Source organism: Mandrillus leucophaeus, unplaced genomic scaffold (genome assembly GCF_000951045.1).
Source record: "Mandrillus leucophaeus isolate KB7577 unplaced genomic scaffold, Mleu.le_1.0 Scaffold577, whole genome shotgun sequence".
Lineage (NCBI taxonomy): Eukaryota > Metazoa > Chordata > Mammalia > Primates > Cercopithecidae > Mandrillus > Mandrillus leucophaeus.
In genome coordinates this window covers 92,229-112,851 of record NW_012106219.1, presented here as the reverse complement: position 1 = coordinate 112,851, position 20,623 = coordinate 92,229, and the positions used below count along the sequence as shown (strand labels likewise).

General features: G+C 35.3%; 1 protein-coding gene across 3 annotated transcripts in view; it reads left to right on the top strand.

Moving 5' to 3' along the window:
- Positions 1–20,623, top strand: part of FNDC3A (fibronectin type III domain containing 3A) — a 227,413-nt gene that overhangs the window by 151,400 nt on the left and 55,390 nt on the right. For all 3 annotated transcript variants that reach the window (XM_011998601.1, XM_011998603.1, XM_011998604.1), the window contains 3 exons: positions 7,170–7,439; positions 9,606–9,664; positions 16,792–16,949. In XM_011998601.1, the coding sequence (XP_011853991.1) occupies positions 7,170–7,439; positions 9,606–9,664; positions 16,792–16,949 (487 nt within the window). The remainder of the gene's footprint in view (positions 1–7,169; positions 7,440–9,605; positions 9,665–16,791; positions 16,950–20,623) is intronic.

Sequence of the window (20,623 nt, the reverse complement as noted above, 5' to 3'; positions counted from 1 at the left end):
CAGCTACTTGGGAGGGTGAGGCAGGAGAATCACTTGAACCAGGGAGGCGGAAGTTGCAGTGAGCTGAGATAGTGCCACTGCACTCCAGCCTGGGTGACAGAGTGAGACTCCATCTCAAAAAAACAAAAAACAAAAAAAAACGTAACCTCTGCCCTCAGGGAGTTAATAAATTTGGGGAAAGAGTAGGCTACCAAACATAAACACAAAATAGTATCTTAATATGTCTCATAGCTTTAAACACTGCCTATATACTGATAGCTCTCACATTTATATCTTCAGCCCAAACCTCTCTAAGCGCCAGACTTATTCCTGACTGCCTTCTCAATAACTCCACACAGATGTCTCATGCATTTCAGAACATTTCTAAACAGAAATGTCAAATGTGGACCCCCATGACTTGCTTTTTTTCTGTCCCGTCATCTCAGTAGGTGGTCCACTAGCCACTTGGTTCGCTCAAATGAAAGCCGGGTGGTCAAATTTGATTTCTCCTTTTCCAACCCTTACATCAATTAGTATCAGTTTTATTTTCAGAAGTTTCTGAATTTTTTCTACTACTTCCCCACTGCCACTCAAATCCATCCACCGTCAGCTCTTGCCAGGACAACTGCAACAATGACCTTCCAGTTGGTTTTGTTTCCATTCTTGCCCCCAATAATCAATTCTCAGCCACAGTAATTATTTTCAAATATTAATCAGACTATTCTGTTTAAACTATTTCAGTGATTTCCCATTGCAATTAGAATAAAATTCTAAACCCTTCCCCTAGACTAGAGTAAGGTTTCTCAAACACGCCACTATTGATGTTTTAGGATGGATAAGTCTTCATTGTAGAGGACAAAACTCTGCATTGTAGGATATTTAAAGGCATCCCTGGCCTCTACGCACTAACTGCCATTGTGTAGCACAGTTGTAGCACACAACTGCAAGACAACATTTTAAATATTCTGACATCTAAAAATATCTCCAGACATTTCCAAATGATCTCTAGGAAGCAAAATTAGCTCTGGTTGCAAACTGTCCTTGCAACGTTCTGCCCTGTGGCCCCGACTTCCTTGTCCACTACTTTCCCTTGGTCCGCTTATATCTTCAGTTTTTCAAAACCTCCAAGTTCTTTCTTGCCTTGGTCCCTCTGTACATGGTGGTCTCTCTGCCTTTTCTATAAATTTCCTTTATCCTTTAAATTTCAGTTTTCAGAGAAACCTTCCTGATCTTACCTTGTCAGTCTCTAGCACTGAACCTTGTTTGCATCTTTCACAGAACTTAACGCAATTTCTTTTTTGTCATTGTGTTTGTATGTCTATCTCCCTTATTTGACTATCAACTCCCTAAGAACTGAATCTGTTTTAATCACTGTTGTTTCCCTGCACTTAGCATTGCCTGTCACTTATGCTCAGTACATTTGCAGAAGAAATAACTTCAAATAGAAAATTGAAATTACACAGCACAGCCTGTAAATAGTGGATATATTGCACGTATCATATATATTTGTCAAACTTACTTCGATTGCCCAAGTAATGCAAATTGGTTCAGTAGCTCTGGGTAGTGCTTGAGATTCTGCATTTCTAACAAGCTCCTAGGAGATGTTCATGCTGTGTTCCAAGGAACATACTTCTGAGTACCAAAAGTTTATACTGCAGGTTAGTCTCATCCTATTTTTGTTTACTGCTAATTATGACTTAGTTTTTAAAATACTAGTTTTTTCTTGTAATCTGAGAAAACTGTAAGAAAAAGCTAGTATTACAATTATTACTATTTTGCATTGTTAAAACCCCTTGTTATTCTGTAGGGATATACATTAGAATACATGGAGGTGATCTACATTGATGTGAAGGAAAGTGAGGGACACAAATCCACAAATTAGCTACCCAGTGGTAAAAGGGAGGAGTCATGTTGTACTTGAGGTTATAAGCCAGAGATTCTACCACTGGATGCTAATTACTGACAGTGTGGTTTTCTAACCAATAGCTATACCTCCATGACGCCCTTTCCATGCACAATTCATATGGATTCTCAAAGTGGAATCTGATCCAACATTTCACTGTTAGCAGTACTGTTAGTGAGCCTGAACCTTGCTAGGCACTATGCTTACGCGTGTATTATCTCACTTAATCTTCAGTAAAATTCTGCAAAATTCAAATGAGGAAACCAAGGCTCAGAAATGTTAAGTAATTTCTGCAAGGCCACACTGCTAGTTAATTGCTCAGGATTTTAACCCTCTCCGATCTATCCAATGATTAAGTTCTTTCTCTTTCTACTGTAATACATTCTTTTTTCTCCTCCATGGTGGCTTTATTATTTTGAATAATAGATAAAATAAAGCATTTTAGAGTATGTACTAATTGATCTAATTGATTGCAGCTGCTATTTTTCTTAACTTTTTGTTGAGCTATAGTTTAGACAATTTAACAGTTCATCATTTTACACTTCAGTGGTTTTTAATATATTTACTGTATTGTGCAACATATGCAATTCAATGTTTTGTATTTTCAGTATGTACTATATTAACTACCACTGTCTAATTCCAGAACATTTCTAGCATCCCAAAAAAGAAACTGTACTATTAACCGTCAGTCCCAACTCTCTCTTCCTTCATATCCCATAATCTACTTTCTGTCTGAATGAGTTTGCCTATTCTAGACTGCATATAAATATACATATAAGTATTTCATTAAACAGTATGTAGACTTTTGTGTCTAGGTTTTTTTCACTTAATGTCATGTTTTCAAAGTTCATGTTCTCACATATAATAGTACTTCATTCCTTTTTATGGCTGCAATAATATTGCATTCTGTAGATATACAACATTTTATCACTCATTAGCGGATGGACCTTTGGGTTGTTTTGACTTTTTGTCTATGAATAATACTGCTGTGACCATTTGTGTACAAGTTTTTGTGTTGACATATTTTCATTTCTTGCGGGTATGTGCCTCAGAGTGGAATTGCTGGGTCATGTGTTAATTCTATATTAATTTTCCACAGTGACTACACCATTTTACATTCCTACCAGCAATGTATGAGGTTTCCAGTTTCTTTGCCAAAACTTGTTGTTGTCTGTCTTTTGATTATAGGCATCCTGAATAAATTTCTCTCTCATTATGGTTTTGATTTGCTTTTCCCTAATGCTACTAACGTTGATCATCTTTTCATGTGCTTATTGGCCATTCGTATATTTTCTTTTCCTTTTTTTTTTTTTTTTTTTTTTTTCTGAGATAGAGTTTCACTCTTGTTACCCAAGCTGGAGTGCAGTGGCATGATCTTGGCTCACTGCAACCTCTGCGTCCCAGATTCAAGTGATTCTTCTGCCTCAGCCTCGCAAGTAGCTGGGATTACAGGCGCGCGCCACCACGCCTGGCTAATTTTTTGTATTTTTAGTAGAGATGGAGTTTCACCATCTTGGCCAGGCTGGTCTTGAACTCCTGACCTTGTGATCCACCTGCCTCACCCTCCCGAAGTGCTGGGATTACAGGCGGGAGCCACTGCACCCAGCCCCATTCATATATTTTCTTTGGAGAAATGTCTATTTGAATTCTTCACCCATTTTTTAAATTGGGATATTTGTCTTTTTATTGTTGAATGGTAAGAGTGTACATATTCTGGATACAAGTTCCTTATCAGATATATAATTTCCTCCCACATTGTCTTTTCACTTGTGGTATCCTTTGGTGCAGAAAAACTTTTAATTCTGATGAAATCTAATTTTTTCTTTGATTGCTTATATTTTTGGTGTCTCATCTAAGAAACTATTGCCTAATCCAAGGTCATGCAACCGTATTTTCTTCTGAGAGTTCTATAATTTAATCTCTTACATTATGGTCATTGATTCATTTGAATCAATTTGTATATGGTATGAGGTAGAGGTCCACATTCATTCTAATGTTATTGTACATATCCTTATAATACTCATTTCAAAAATACTGTAATAATTTTCTTAAGGCACTGCTAAATTAAAACTTTTTACTGAGGCTTTTAAAAAATATTTTTCTCATGACAAATTTTAAATTTAAAAAACTCTGGGGACAATTGAATTAATATTTATTGAGCATATTGACTTAATTATGTTACTATGTGACTTTTATTAGAATGAGTAGATTCTTCGAAATCACAACTTTGAGTTTTTAGTATCTGAAGATACATTGTATGTAGGTTGTTATTGTTAAACAGTCTAAATCATTTCTTTTTGCTAACTTTTTTTTCAGTGATGATTTGCTTTTTTGAGTCATAAGGGAATTTAAGCAGGCAGTGGTTTTCTTTTTATCTATTTTATGTGTTTAAGGTTCAAAAAGATGTGAAAAGTAATAGTTACTAAAGAGTAAAAGGGAAAAAACTGTGGACTGCTCAGTTCAAGTCTCATTCCTCACCTGCAGTAATCATAAGTTACCACCAAGCTGTTTCTGTGGAGATTAATAATTAGTTGAGAACAGAAGGAGGAAAGAAATCTCTCTGTAAATTTACTTGAGATATATATAGATATATATAATACATAGAGAGTTATATATAGAGAGATAAGATAGATAGATATATATATATAAAATTAGAATAAATCACAAAGCTTGGTTCTAATAGTTTATGGAGACACAAAGGTTGCTTTGTTATGCAAAATTCTTTTAAATATTTTATAAAAGTTTTATATGATAGATTTATTTTCTGTCCTTTTTTCATGGCATAAACTTATTTGGAGAAAGTGATCTTCTTAACTTTTGGTTTTTATTTCCTCCTAGATGCTCACTCTACACATGGAAGATCCAACTTTAGAGATGAACGATCTAGTAAAACATATGAACGTTTGCAGAAAAAATTGAAGGATCGCCAAGTTTTACTGAGGCTTTTAAAAAATATTTTTCTCATGACAAATTTTAAATTTAAAAAACTCTGGGGACAATTGAATTAATATTTATTGAGCATATTGACTTAATTATGTTACTATGTGACTTTTATTAGAATGAGTAGATTCTTCGAAATCACAACTTTGAGTTTTTAGTATCTGAAGATACATTGTATGTAGGTTGTTATTGTTAAACAGTCTAAATCATTTCTTTTTGCTAACTTTTTTTTCAGTGATGATTTGCTTTTTTGAGTCATAAGGGAATTTAAGCAGGCAGTGGTTTTCTTTTTATCTATTTTATGTGTTTAAGGTTCAAAAAGATGTGAAAAGTAATAGTTACTAAAGAGTAAAAGGGAAAAAACTGTGGACTGCTCAGTTCAAGTCTCATTCCTCACCTGCAGTAATCATAAGTTACCACCAAGCTGTTTCTGTGGAGATTAATAATTAGTTGGACCTTTGGGTTGTTTTGACTTTTTGTCTATGAATAATACTGCTGTGACCATTTGTGTACAAGTTTTTGTGTTGACATATTTTCATTTCTTGCGGGTATGTGCCTCAGAGTGGAATTGCTGGGTCATGTGTTAATTCTATATTAATTTTCCACAGTGACTACACCATTTTACATTCCTACCAGCAATGTATGAGGTTTCCAGTTTCTTTGCCAAAACTTGTTGTTGTCTGTCTTTTGATTATAGGCATCCTGAATAAATTTCTCTCTCATTATGGTTTTGATTTGCTTTTCCCTAATGCTACTAACGTTGATCATCTTTTCATGTGCTTATTGGCCATTCGTATATTTTTTTTTCCTTTTTTTTTTTTTTTTTTTTTTTTCTGAGATAGAGTTTCACTCTTGTTACCCAAGCTGGAGTGCAGTGGCATGATCTTGGCTCACTGCAACCTCTGCGTCCCAGATTCAAGTGATTCTTCTGCCTCAGCCTCGCAAGTAGCTGGGATTACAGGCGCGCGCCACCACGCCTGGCTAATTTTTTGTATTTTTAGTAGAGATGGAGTTTCACCATCTTGGCCAGGCTGGTCTTGAACTCCTGACCTTGTGATCCACCTGCCTCACCCTCCCGAAGTGCTGGGATTACAGGCGGGAGCCACTGCACCCAGCCCCATTCATATATTTTCTTTGGAGAAATGTCTATTTGAATTCTTCACCCATTTTTTAAATTGGGATATTTGTCTTTTTATTGTTGAATGGTAAGAGTGTACATATTCTGGATACAAGTTCCTTATCAGATATATAATTTCCTCCCACATTGTCTTTTCACTTGTGGTATCCTTTGGTGCAGAAAAACTTTTAATTCTGATGAAATCTAATTTTTTCTTTGATTGCTTATATTTTTGGTGTCTCATCTAAGAAACTATTGCCTAATCCAAGGTCATGCAACCGTATTTTCTTCTGAGAGTTCTATAATTTAATCTCTTACATTATGGTCATTGATTCATTTGAATCAATTTGTATATGGTATGAGGTAGAGGTCCACATTCATTCTAATGTTATTGTACATATCCTTATAATACTCATTTCAAAAATACTGTAATAATTTTCTTAAGGCACTGCTAAATTAAAACTTTTTACTGAGGCTTTTAAAAAATATTTTTCTCATGACAAATTTTAAATTTAAAAAACTCTGGGGACAATTGAATTAATATTTATTGAGCATATTGACTTAATTATGTTACTATGTGACTTTTATTAGAATGAGTAGATTCTTCGAAATCACAACTTTGAGTTTTTAGTATCTGAAGATACATTGTATGTAGGTTGTTATTGTTAAACAGTCTAAATCATTTCTTTTTGCTAACTTTTTTTTCAGTGATGATTTGCTTTTTTGAGTCATAAGGGAATTTAAGCAGGCAGTGGTTTTCTTTTTATCTATTTTATGTGTTTAAGGTTCAAAAAGATGTGAAAAGTAATAGTTACTAAAGAGTAAAAGGGAAAAAACTGTGGACTGCTCAGTTCAAGTCTCATTCCTCACCTGCAGTAATCATAAGTTACCACCAAGCTGTTTCTGTGGAGATTAATAATTAGTTGAGAACAGAAGGAGGAAAGAAATCTCTCTGTAAATTTACTTGAGATATATATAGATATATATAATACATAGAGAGTTATATATAGAGAGATAAGATAGATAGATATATATATATAAAATTAGAATAAATCACAAAGCTTGGTTCTAATAGTTTATGGAGACACAAAGGTTGCTTTGTTATGCAAAATTCTTTTAAATATTTTATAAAAGTTTTATATGATAGATTTATTTTCTGTCCTTTTTTCATGGCATAAACTTATTTGGAGAAAGTGATCTTCTTAACTTTTGGTTTTTATTTCCTCCTAGATGCTCACTCTACACATGGAAGATCCAACTTTAGAGATGAACGATCTAGTAAAACATATGAACGTTTGCAGAAAAAATTGAAGGATCGCCAAGGAACACAGAAAGATAAAATGAGCAGTCCACCATCATCACCCCAGAAATGCCCTTCTCCCATTAATGAACATAATGGACTTATAAAAGGACAAAATGCTGGTGGTATAAACACAGGATCAGCAAAAATCAAGTCTGGGAAGGGGAAAGGTGTTGTGCAAGTTGATACAGAAATTGAAGGTAACTGTTTGAAATACTGAAATGTTCTCATTGATGCTACTTGTCATGATTTAACCTACTAAAAGTATATTCTAACCTTTCAGTCATTTTGTCATGGTCCAGATGGACTATTACAGGCTACAGCTTTTGACAGTTTAGAAAACCTCAATTAGTAATTTCATCTATATCGTAAATTGTACTGACTGAAATTTCTGTTTGATAGGAAAACTCAGATAACATTAATCCAGATTCCTTTCTTCTGATTCTGGGCCTTTGATAAGACTATGCTACTGGTTTTTAATCAAAACTGGTTTTTTGGGTTTTTTTTTGAGACAGGGTCTTGCTTTGTCACCCAGGCTGGAGTGGCACAATCATAGATCACTGTAGCTGGAAACTACAGGCATGCACCACCACACCCAGCTAATTTTTTAACTTTTAGTAGAGACAGGGTCTCGCTGTTTTGCCCATGCTGGTCTTAAACTTCTGGGCTCAAGCGAACCTCCCATCTTGGCCTCTCAAAGTGCTGCAATTACAGGCCTGAGCCACCGTCCCTAATGTATCAAAACTTTTTATTTCTCCCACCTTCTTTTTGAGTAAAACCTTGATAGCAAATAGTTATATCATTTACCAATCTCTCTGTGTACTCTATAATTAGGCTAGAGTATTTTCCACTTCTTTCTTCAAAAGTTCTCTTCTCCTAAACTCTCCTTGTTACTCTTGGATCCTTCCCCTAACCTCTGACTTTTACTCTGTGAACTTTGTTTTAGTGGTTTTTGTTTGTTTGTTTTATTGGTTTTTGTTTGTTTTTGAGACCAAGTCTCGCTCTGCCACCCAGGCTGGAATGCAGTGGCACAATATCAGCTCACTGCAACCTCCGCCTCCTGTGTTGAAGCAGTTCCTGTGCCTCAGCCTCCTGAGTAGCTGGGACTATGGGTGTGTGCCACCAAGCCCAACTAATTTTTGTATTTTTAGTAGAGACAAGGTTTCACCATCTTGGCCAGGCCGGTCTCCAATTCCTAGGCTCAAGCAGTCCACCCACCTTGGCCTTCCAGTGTGCTGAGATTACAGGCATGAGCCTACTGTATGAACTTTGAGCACTACTATGTGTATCTACTTGAATCAATCTCAGTAAGGTAAAATATAGCTGGGTTAACAGCCTGTCTTTCACATGCCTACAGTTGTAGAGTTAGTACCAAGTACTTTTGATTGTAATGTTAAACTTCTAACTACTGCTTACTTTGACTAATGTAGTTTCTATATTTATGTTCTTTTAGGTTTCCTTAATACTGACTATTACCTGTTTGACGTAGATATGCTTATGTAGAAATACATAGATATGCATGGTAGACCATGTCAGGTTCTAAAGGTTTCATCAGAAATGACTATGAACCATACCAACATGTCATTTCACAAGCACCAATAACCACAACTCTATCAGTCGTTGAATATGCTTATCTAAATTGATTTTTATTACCAAATAGTGTAGGTAATTAATATCGACTAGAAACTAAAGTGCTTCCAACTTTGAGGGAAATATGAAAATATAAGCCATGTTGACTCTTTCTACCTTCCTTTTCCTTAAAATTTCTATTCCTCACCAACAAATTTCAAAAACTGCCTTAACTGTTCACGACCTGTATATTAACAACATTTACATAAGTGTTCTCCCGTTTATTTGAAATCTCCTGATCATTGTTTTCAGCACTGATGTTTCGGAAGAATTAAGTTAAAGTTTTTTGCCTATCAGTGGTGGCTATAAGTTACAGTCAAGCCAATTACATTTCCAATTTGGGAAACCATAGCTAAGGCATGTCATGAAAAAAATAGTTAACTTTATTAAGAGGTATGAGATTGACAAATGAGAACTTTTCAGAGAGAATATTCTTACAACCATGAATAAAAATATACTTTCTATAAGAAAAATTTGGTTCAGATAGATATAGCCATGTCTAAATATATATAGATATATTTATATATAGTGGTGTTATAATTAGTAGTCACAGTTAAGATAGAAATAAAAACTGAAGTAGATGAATGCTGAAGGGCCACAAACTGCTGAGTATGAACAAAGGAGTAAGAACTAGAAAAGTCTCAAATACCAACCTAGTTTCAGAATATATATTTAGGGAGAAGAAGGGATTGTATCTAAATTCTTTTTTTTAATATTCAAATGTTTTATTTTTTAAGAAAAAAATGAAGAAACTAAAGCATTTGAAGCACTTCTTTCCAACATTGTCAAACCAGTGGTAAGTATCTTATGTATTTTATTGATGTTTATATTTAGTATATTAATATAAGGTGTTCATCCATTAAAATGTAGTTTTTTTCTTTTAACTTTTTATGAAAATAGGATAATACTGTATTCTGTGACAAGCTGTTTTCACTCAATATGGTATGCCTCAGCTGTCTTTCTATGTCATTACCTGATTCTTTGAAGAGCTACATAGTTTTTCATTCATTCATCAGATATTTATTGATCCCTTACTATATGCCAATAAATAAAAAACAAATGCACAAACAGAATTCTGTGTGATAGTAAAGATTGCTATTATAGAAATAGGAATAATATAATGAGATTACTAGGAGAGGTTGTTAGGTTAAATAGAGCAATCAGGGAAGCGTTCTCTGACAAGTGAGAAAAAGTGCAAAAGTGGAAGGAATGGGAGAGGGAGAATGGGTGTAAGTAAGCATGGGGAGTTGGACAGATGGAAAGAACCATTATCACTGGAGTATAGTAAAGGGGGAAAGATGGTGGAAGAAGTAGGCCATAGGACTTTTTCAGCCAGAATAAGGCAATTTAAGATTGATAAGAATATTTTTTGGTTCATAAAACAAACTACTTTCTCCCAACTCTGAGAAACATCCATGGTAAAATGTTTTATGCTAAATTACCCCAAAAATACTTTGTTTTTCTAAGAAAACAAATTGGAAAAGTTATTATTCTTAGTACCATCTCCACAAAGGCTTTTTATCTTGCCATGTTTCAGGATGTTTGAGTAAGCCAGTTCCTCATCTAATAGACTACTGTGGTCCTACTTTTTCTGGCAACTCCCAAATAATAGATTTGGTTGCTCTAGCTTTATTCTAATCTGTTTTCTCTTGAGAATAGAGCATATATGTTTCAATAAATGTAAATTTACACAGAATTATTTCATAGTAATGGCTAACACAAATTGATTAGCATCAGTCTCTGTTTAGAGTACCTGGAATGCACATATGCATTATTTAATACCTGTGACAACCATATATGTACTATTTTTCCTATTTTACAAATGAGGAAACTGAAGCAACAGTGAGTTTCAATTAGTAGTAGTAGAGCTACGACTGAAATTTAGGCAGTATCCTTCCAAGAGCTCTCTGTGTCCAAGTGTATATCACTAGGTTTCCTAGAAAAGGAATTTAGTAGCCTTAATAAGATTGATGTTTGAGTGATTTAATAGCTAATGCTAGTAGCATTTACTTGTTGTAGTGTATATTAAAAGTATAATTTTCAGGCCAGGTTCAGTGGCTCACACTTTCCCAGTCCTTTGGAAAACCAAGACAGGAGGATCATTTGAGGCCAGGAGTTTGAGACCAGCCTGCACAATATATTGAGACCTTGTCTCTACAAAAAACAAATACAGATACTACAGACATGGAGGCACACACCTGTAGTCCCAGCTACTTGGGATGCTGAGGTGGGAGGATCCCTTGAGCCTAGGAGTTCAATGCTGCAGGGAACTAAGATTGTGCCTTTTCACTCCAGCCAGGGTGACAGAGCAAGAACCTGTCTCAAAAATAAATAAATAAATAAATAAATAAATAAATAAATGTATAATTTACATACACAAAAAGTCAATCTTAAAGCCAATTCAAAGACTTTCTTACTCAACATCAGGAAGAACATGTAATTTAATAAGATAGTAAGCCCTGTATCATAAAACTTAAAGTAATGCTGATGGTTTTGTTTGCTTTGTTTTACTTTATGTTTATAGTTTGAATGCCGATTCCTCTTTGATTAAATTATTTGTGAGCTACAAAGCACAGATCAGGGTTTTTGCTTGTTTTTGTGTGTTTGGTTGTTTTTGCATGCTCTAGTTCTTTTAGAGCACTAAATTAAATGTGTTCATTCACTTTTTCATTCCATAAATATTTGACCACTTACAAAGTGACAGATGCTGTGCTAAAGCTGGAGATAGAATGGAAAGCAAAGGATAGACACGGGCTCTGCCACAAGACTTAGTTTAGAAAACTAAGCATCACACAATGAACGGTAAATTGTAACTGTGAAGTGCCAGAACAAAAAGATAGAGAGCAATCAGAGCATATAATAGGAGGACTAAACCTGGATAGGGAATCAGGGAAGTTTCCCTAAGGAAGGATTATTGTACAGATATTTGAAGGAAAAGTAGTGGTTGGGCATTGAGGACGGGGTGGAAAGTATGGGAACAGTATTGCAAACTGAGCAGCATTTGAAAAGCACTGAACATGGCACATTTGAGGAACAAAAAAGGAAAGAGAAAAGCTCACTCATGTGACCAGAGTGCAGTGTGTAGGGGAGAATGTGGTACATGCACTAGTCTCACAGTCTCAGCTGTGTACTTAGGAGTTGAATGACCCATGACAAGTCACTTGACCTTTGTGAATGTTTCTTCTTTCAGAAAATGGAGAATAATGGTATTGTGTACCCTCACATGCATGAAATAATTAATTATATTGAAAGTATTGTCTTTTCATTTGTTCTTCTTTGAAATTGTTCTCAGTCGCATTTTTGTGAAAATCTACTGACATTTATTTCAGTGGATTTCATTTCCATTTATTTCAGTAGTGCTTAAAATTAAATGTGTCATGCCTTTTACTCATTACCTTTTTGCTTTCAGAATCATTACCCCTTCCCTTTACCTTTTTGTGGTTACTAGAAGTACTTACTAACTCCAAGTTTCCTTAGGCTCAGCCTTTGAGTTATCTTCAGAATTCTTCTCTCACCTCCTGATGCCCTTATCTAGACAAGGATCAAACATTGATGTTTATTCTACTTTAATATTTCTGGAAATCCAGAAATTAGATACTCTCATTTCTTTCTTCTACAGTCTTTGTCAAAATTCATACAATATATATGGCTTTGAACTTTTTTAACAGTTTAGTTTCCTGTATATATACTTAATTTAACCCAATGTGCAGTTTTTCTCAAGGGTAGTTTTGATGACTACCTTACAAGGATCACAATCTGCCTCAAAAAATATATTGTACATAATCTAGCCACTTTCTAAAAGAGCTATTTTCACTTTTTCCTATTACCATCTTTATCAGTTCTTAGACATTTTTACACAATCGTATCTGTTTTCAGCCACCACCTAGAAGTAGATTCAGGGTGGGATCATTGAGTAGTAGGAAAATAACTGAATTATTCGGGTCCTAGTCAATGGTTCTGTGACCTCAGACAAGTTACTTAACCTTTCTGAATATGCTCCTTTCATAAAATGAAGATAGGTAAGCCTATTTTGCCTACTTTAGGTGGTAGTTGTAAGAATCAAGTGATATGGATATAAAAGCAAATTTTACTTCTAACATTAACATACAAATAGAGTTCAAATTACTTCCAAATCTATATTTTCAATCCTAATTATTCATCTGTTCCTGTAGAACTGTATCTCCTGAGACACGCTAAAGAATACCCAAGTTTGAATGTTTCACTAGCAACTTGAGAAAACCAAATTCTCAATTTGCTTGTCTATCCAATTTAACACGTTCTTCATTCCTCTAAAATGAAGAAGAAATTGGGTTAGATCTCTTTTGTTTCTGTTTCCTTTCGTCGTTTCCATCGGTAAACACTTACATCCAGGTTTTCCTGGGTTACAGTATCATCTTACATTTCTTTACCTTTCATTCTCCCCATGCCAGATTAATACTCCAAGCTTTATTATTTCACTGTAAGTTTATAGGATCCACTCTCCCCACTGTCCCCTACCACTCCACATACACACACAATTACTACCTCAGTCTTCACACAGGAATTTTGTGGTATCTATGTGGGTGTCCACTTCTTTTTCTTCTATGCGACTCTTTATAATTCACCTGAAACCAGCAACAGAAAACAGCATTTTTAGAAGATTTTTAAAATACATAAGAACATGCCTTGGACTACCAGATTGCAGTTATAAGCTTGGAAATATAAATACTCATTCCTGTATTGATCACCCACCTCTTTCTACCAAATTTTATCTCATCCAAGTCCTTTAAAATTAAATTCAGAATTCACTTACGAAGTTTTCCACATCTTCTCCCAATGAAATCACTCTTTCTGTGACTTTAACATTTATGTGCAAGTAATAAGATACCCCTTTTTTTTTTTTTTTTTTTTGAGACAGAGTCTTGCTCTTTTACCCAGACTGGAGTGCTGTAGTTTTGGATTGCAGTGGCATGATTTCAGCTTGCTGCAACCTCTGCCTCCCAGGTTCAAGTGATTCTTGGGTTTCAGTCTCCTGAGTAGCTGGGATTACAGGCATGCACCACCATGCCCAGATAATTTTTGTAGTTTTAGTAAAGATAGGGTTCCACCATGTTGGCCAGGCTGGTCTTGAACTCTTAACCTCAGGTGATCTGCCCACCTTGTCCTCCCAAAGTGCTGGGATTACAGGCATGAGCCCCTGCACCTGACCATAAGATATCTTTTTAATAGAATGAGTTAGTACTAAAAGATTTTCTGGAAAAGCAAATTGAAAAAGTTGAAATTGGCCCAGTGCAGTGGCTCACGCCTGTAATCCCAATACTTTAGGAGGCCGCGGCAGGAGGATCGTTTGAGCCTAGGAGTTTGCAACCAGCCCAGGCAACAATAGTAAGACCTAGTCTCAATAAAATATATATATATATATATATATATATATATATTTTAAGTTGATATTAGTATTTTAAAATTTTTTAAATTTATTTTTAAAACTATGTTTGCTAAATTCACCCTAGTATTTTGGAATTCTGTTTAGTTAAAAGTATAGTTTAAGTTGAAAGCTTAGTTAATAGTATTTACCAATATTAATTTCTTAGTTTTGACAAAAGTGCATGGTTATATAGGATGTTAATATTAGGGGAAGCTGGGTAAAGGATAGATAGGGATTCCATACTGTCTTCCCAACTTTTCTTTAAACCTAAATTTATTTCCAAATAAAAGGCTTTTAAAAATACTTTATTTGTGTAACTCTGGTAAACAGTTCATCTCGCTCAGCCACTCATTTTGTTGATGAGGCCTAGAACCCTAAGAGGGTGGGAGTTCAGTGTACCACCAGGCAAATTAGTGACACATCTTGTGCTTCCATATTTAATATTTTCTCGGCTGTCTGTATTCACCACAGATCCTGATAAAGTAAGCTTCATAAAGTAGGTGCCAAGCTGGGCATAGTGACTCAACATCTGTAATTCCAACACTTTGGGAGGCTGAGGCGGGAGGGTGGCTTGAGGCCAGGAGCTCGAGACCATCCTGGGCAACATAGAAAGACCCCATCTTTACTACTACTGCTGCTACTGCTGCTACTACTACTACTACTACTACTACTACTGCTACTACTACTACTACTAATGCTTTTGACTACTATTCCTACTACTCCTACTACTACTACTGCTACTAAAGTAAATGCCAATTAATGCTTTTGACTACTACTCCTACTACTACTACTACTACTAAAGTAGATGCCAGTTAATGCTTTTGAATGACCCACTTTCATAGTCCTATTCACGTTCTCAAAGTTTAACACAACTGTGATCATCCCATAAAATCAAGAGACACTTATGGGTATCCATACATGTATAGTAACAGTTTGTTTTAAAAAAGAAAAAAACCTGCTCAGTTTCAGGTTAATAGCCAGCTGTATACTGGATCATACAAGGAATCATGTTTAAGTTCATTGTAAATGAAACACAGTACCAAGACTTTAAGACAGTATTATAGTGAATACAGTATTACATTTCCTATGATTTAACAGAAGCAAAATAAATATAGTAATAGTTTTTTTTATTTATTCAGACTTTGAGAACATTGAAAAGGACAGAATATTACAATTTTATGGAGATTACTTATTTTACTTTAATTCAAGATAGGAGTAATTGTCATCCTAGTGATTATTAGTTTGGTTTTAGAAATGCTAAGGTAGTCATTAAACGTGTATAATTTTAAAGCAAGCTTTTGTATAAATGCCTACATATAATCTGGTACCTTTCTTACCAATCTGGAAACCTTACCCGATCTCTAGATTTTTTTCGCTTTATTAGGCTTGTCTTGTAAAAGTAACTTGTACTCATAAAATTATTTCAGTAGTATAAAAATATATAAAACATAATTGAAACCACCTGTTTTTTTCTGTCACAACTTTCTCTGCATCTCACCACACATACACTAAATCCCCAAAGATAACAATTGATGTACAGTACATTTTCAGACATTTTTGTGCAGTTTTATAAAAGTTAACTGCAGTCACAGTATATGTACTGCTTTCCAGCTTCACTTTTTTCTCCTATTATGTAGCACCTGTATATTGAGGAAATTTTCAGATGTTAGCACGTGTATGTCCACCTCGTATTCTTTTTTGAACACTTGCAGAATAATGTGTTCATGGGCTGTATTATGTACCATCATTTAGGTAGTCAGTGCCCTATAGTTAGTTCTAGCTTTTTGCCATTAATAATGTTGCAATGAACATTCTTAAGTGTATATTTGTATACATATGTTAAGTTTATAGGATATTACCCTGAAAAAAAATTCCTGGATGTAGAATTTCTGAATCAAAAAGCAAACACATCTTAAATTTTGTGATGATTCACTAGTTGCTGTACACGAAGATTGAACTTATATATACTGATACCACGCTTAGAGAGTGCCATTTCTCCACATTTTTAACGCTAGATAGTATTAGCTTTTTAATCTTCCCCTATACAGTAGATGAAAACTGGGATTTTGTTTTAATTTACGTGTATTTATGAATGCAGTTTCACACATACATCATTTTATATGTTTTCCGTTTGTATTTATGTATCTTTGGATGTCGATGTCCTTTGCTCCTTTTTCTCTTGAGTTTTTGTCATCTTCCTGTTGTAAAAACACTTTCTAAATGAACCCTTTTAAATATGTTACAATGGTCTTTTTAATCCCGTTTTTTTTCTTTTGACTATATGTGGTGTCTGTGCTGATAGTTTTGAATGGCCTGGGTTTTAAATTTTTGTGGAACCCACCTCATTTGTTGTGGAACCCACAACAAATTATTTACAATGAGCAGGTTTATATTTTGAGCTGTTTTATCTGTATAAACAGATACATTTTATTTAATCTTGAAACCTCATTAGATATTTCACTGCTCATTGTATACATTACAGTTGTTTTAAAGAACTTTTAAATGTTGTATTTTTACAGGCTTCTGACATCCAGGCAAGGACAGTAGTACTTACCTGGTCACCACCTTCCAGCCTCATTAATGGTGAAACAGATGAAAGTACTGTACCAGAGCTCTATGGTTATGAAGTTCTGATCTCAAGTACTGGAAAAGATGGGAAATACAAAAGTGTATATGTGTAAGTATTTGTTGTTTTGCTTTCTCCCATTGTGTAAATTAATGGTTTATTATAAAGAGCTTATTACTAATTTTGCTCTATTTTTCCTTCTTCATGCTTTTATTCTCAATCTTTAAGTTGGCTAATGATAGTGATTTCAATGTAAATGGTCCAAATGTAGCTTGGTACACATTTCTGTCTACTCTCCTTCAGAATAATCACTTTTATTGACCACATTCAGCTTTTCTTTCCCAGTAGGCTGCCTAATAGATGGTTCAGTATTCACGTATTCTTAATGCATTAAATATAAGTTGTAGTATGTAGAACCCATGAAGTATGTAGAACCCATGACCAAAAATGGACAATTCATGATTGTAAACTCATGAAGTATGACACTGCTCCTCTGAGGACTTGGATTTAATTCTTACATGTACAAGCTCATGTCCTGTTGTAAAATGAATTTAGTAGCAGTGTTATTTATTTGCATGTTAGTATGTTTTTATCACATTTTGAAAACTTATGTAGTTCTTTCCTTGGTTTAAAAGTATATTACACACAGCCAGGCATGGTGGCTCACTCCTGTAATCCCAGCACTTTGGGAGGCCGAGGCAGGTGGATCACCTGAGGTCAGGAGTTCAAGACCAGCCTGGCCAACACAGTGAAACCCTATCTCTACTAAAAATACAAAAATTAGCCAGGGGTGGTGGCACATACGTGTAGTCCCAGCTACTTAGGAGGCTGAGGCAGGGGACTCGCTTGAACCTGGGAGGTGGCAGTTGCAGTGAGCCAAGATTGTGCCATTGCACTCCAGCCTGAGTGACAGAGCAAGACTCCGTGTCAAGAAAAAAATAAAGGTATATTACACACCACGAAGCCTTGGAAAGATTCAGTAACTAAAATTGTGACATTTATAATTGACAGTTTTGAATTAAACTATTTTCCTGTTCATATAAAAGTTGATTATTCTAATGAAAAAGGGTAAAGTTAATGGTTAATTATTATTTAAGCACCAAGAAGACTGTAAAGGTGATGGTTAATCATTTGAATGATCATAATTAGCACAGAACACGGGCTCCATCAGCCTTCTTGCTATCTTTTTTCAAAACATAGCTGGCAAGAAGAAAGGAAAGTGAAACTGCCCCAGTGCCTCTCATCTAGTCACATAAGGTTATAAAAATTTCCTATTTCCTCTCTATTGAGATTTCCTTGTGTTCTATTAATTTTTCTTAAGAGAGACAAGTAAACCTACCTAAGGGGTAAGTAGGGGATAAAGGACTATCAACAAAAAGGTTTCTGACTGTGTTAATGACTGTTTTCTAGTTAAATATGGTTGCTTACTAAGAGGAATGCTTTATTTCCATTTGCAGCCTGACCAGGGAGCACAAGGTGGGCATTAGTCATCTCCCATATCCTACAGGAATTAAGGTCTCTCTCTAAGGATGTTTGTATTCTCTTCCATTTCTTTCATCAGTGTTTTGTAGTTTTATCTTATAGAGATCTTTCCACCTGTTATGTTAGATTTATTCCTAGGGTTTTTTTTTTTTCCTTTTATAGCTATTGTAAATGTGATTGTCTTTTGGGCTTCTTTCTCAGCTAGTTTATTATTAGTGTATAGAAATGATGCTAATTTTTCTATTTTGATTTTGTATCCTGCAACTTACTGAATTTATTTATCAGATCCAAGAGTTTTTTGGTGGAGTCTTCAGATTTTTCTACATGTAAGATCATGTCATCTGCAAAGAGGGACAATTTGACTTTGTTTTTTTTTTTTTTAATCTGATCACCTTTCATTTCTTTCTCTTGGCTGGTTGTTCTGGCTAGGACTTCCAGTACCATATTGAATAGGAGTGGTGAAAGTAGGCATCCTTGTCTCGTTCAAGTTCTTAGAGGAAAGGTTTTTAGACTTTCCCCTGTCTATATGATGTTAGCTGTGGGTCTGTCGTATGTGGTCTTTATTATGTTGAGGTATGTTCCTTTAGTGCCTAGTTTGTTGAAAGATTTTATGAGGGGATGCTGAATTTTATCAAAAATTTTCTACATCTATTGAGATGATCATATAGTTTTTATCCTTCATTCTGTTGATATGGTGTATCACATTTATTGATTTGTATATGTGAAGCCATCCTTGCATTCCCTGGTATAAATCCCACTTGATTGTGGTGTATTGTCTTTATAATGTGCTGTTGAATTCAGTTTGCTAGTATTTTGATGAGGATTTTGTGTCTGTGTTTATCAGGGATTGGTCTGTACTTTTTCTTTTTTTGTTGTGTCTTTATCTGGTTTTGGTACCAGAGTGATGCTATCCTTGTAGAATGAGTTAGAGATAATTCCCTCCTCTTCAATGTTTTTAGAATAGTTTGAGGAGAATTGGTGTTCCTTAAAAGTTTGGTAGAATTTGTCAGCCAAGCCGTTGGTCCTGGACTTTTCTTTGTTTGAAGACTCTTTATTACTGATTCAATCTCATTACTCATTATTGGTCAGTTCATGTTTTCTATTTCTCACTTATTGAATCTTGGTAGGTAGTACATATCCAGGAATTTATCCACTTCCTCAGATTTTTCAGTTTGTTGGTGTAAGTTGTCCATAATAGTCTCTGATGATTCTTTGTAAGTGTGGTATCAGTTGTAGTGTCTCCTTTCTCACTTCTGATTTTGTTTATTTGGGTTTCCTTTCTTCTTCTCTATATTAGTCTAGGTAGTGGTTTAGTTCTGTTCTGACTTTTTATTTTATTAGAGATGGCGTCTTGCCTAAGCTGGACTCAAATTCCTGGGCTCAAGTGATCCTCCCACCTCAGCCTCCCAAGTAACTGGGACTACAGGTGTGCACCACTGCACCTGGCTGTCTGCTCTGATCTGCACCACTGCACCTGGCTGTCTGCTCTAATCTTTATTATTTCTTCCACTAATGTTGGATTTGGTTTGTTCTTGCTTTTGAGGTTCTTGAGATGTGCGTTGCTAGATTGTTTTTAGAGTCTTTCAGCTTTTTTATGTAGACATTTATTACTATAAACTTCCCTCTTGGCACTGCTTTTGCTGTATCCCATAGGTTTTAATATTTTGTGTTTCCATTTTAATTTATTTCAAGAATTTTTTTTTATTTTTCTTAATTCGTCCCTCTACCAGTGGTCATTCAGGAGCGTGTTGCTTAGTTTCCAGGTAGTTGCATAGTTTCCAAAGTTCCTCTTGTTACTGATTTCTAGTTTTATTCTATTGAGTATTAGAAAATATATGATATACTTCCAGTGTTTTAAAATTTCTTGCGGCCGGGCACGGTGGCTCACACCTGTAATCCCAGCACTTTGGGAGGCCGCGACAGGCAGATCACAAGGGCAAGAGATCGAGACCATCCTGGCCAACATGGTGAAACCCCGTCTCTACTAAAATACAAAAAATTAGCTGGGCATGGTGGCGCACACCTGTAGTCCCAGCTGCTCGGGAGGCTGAGGCAAGGGAATTGCTTGAACCGGGGAGACAGAGGTTGCGGTGAGCCAAGATGGTGACACTGCACTCCATCCTGGCAACAGAGCAAGACTCCATCTCAAAAAAAATAAATGTTGAGACCTATATTCTGTACTGACATATGTTCTACCCTAGAGAATGTTTCATGTTTCACATATTGTAAAGAAAAATGTGTTTTCTATGCACACGTATGTTTATTGCAGCACTGTTCACAATAGCAAAGACTTGGAATCAACC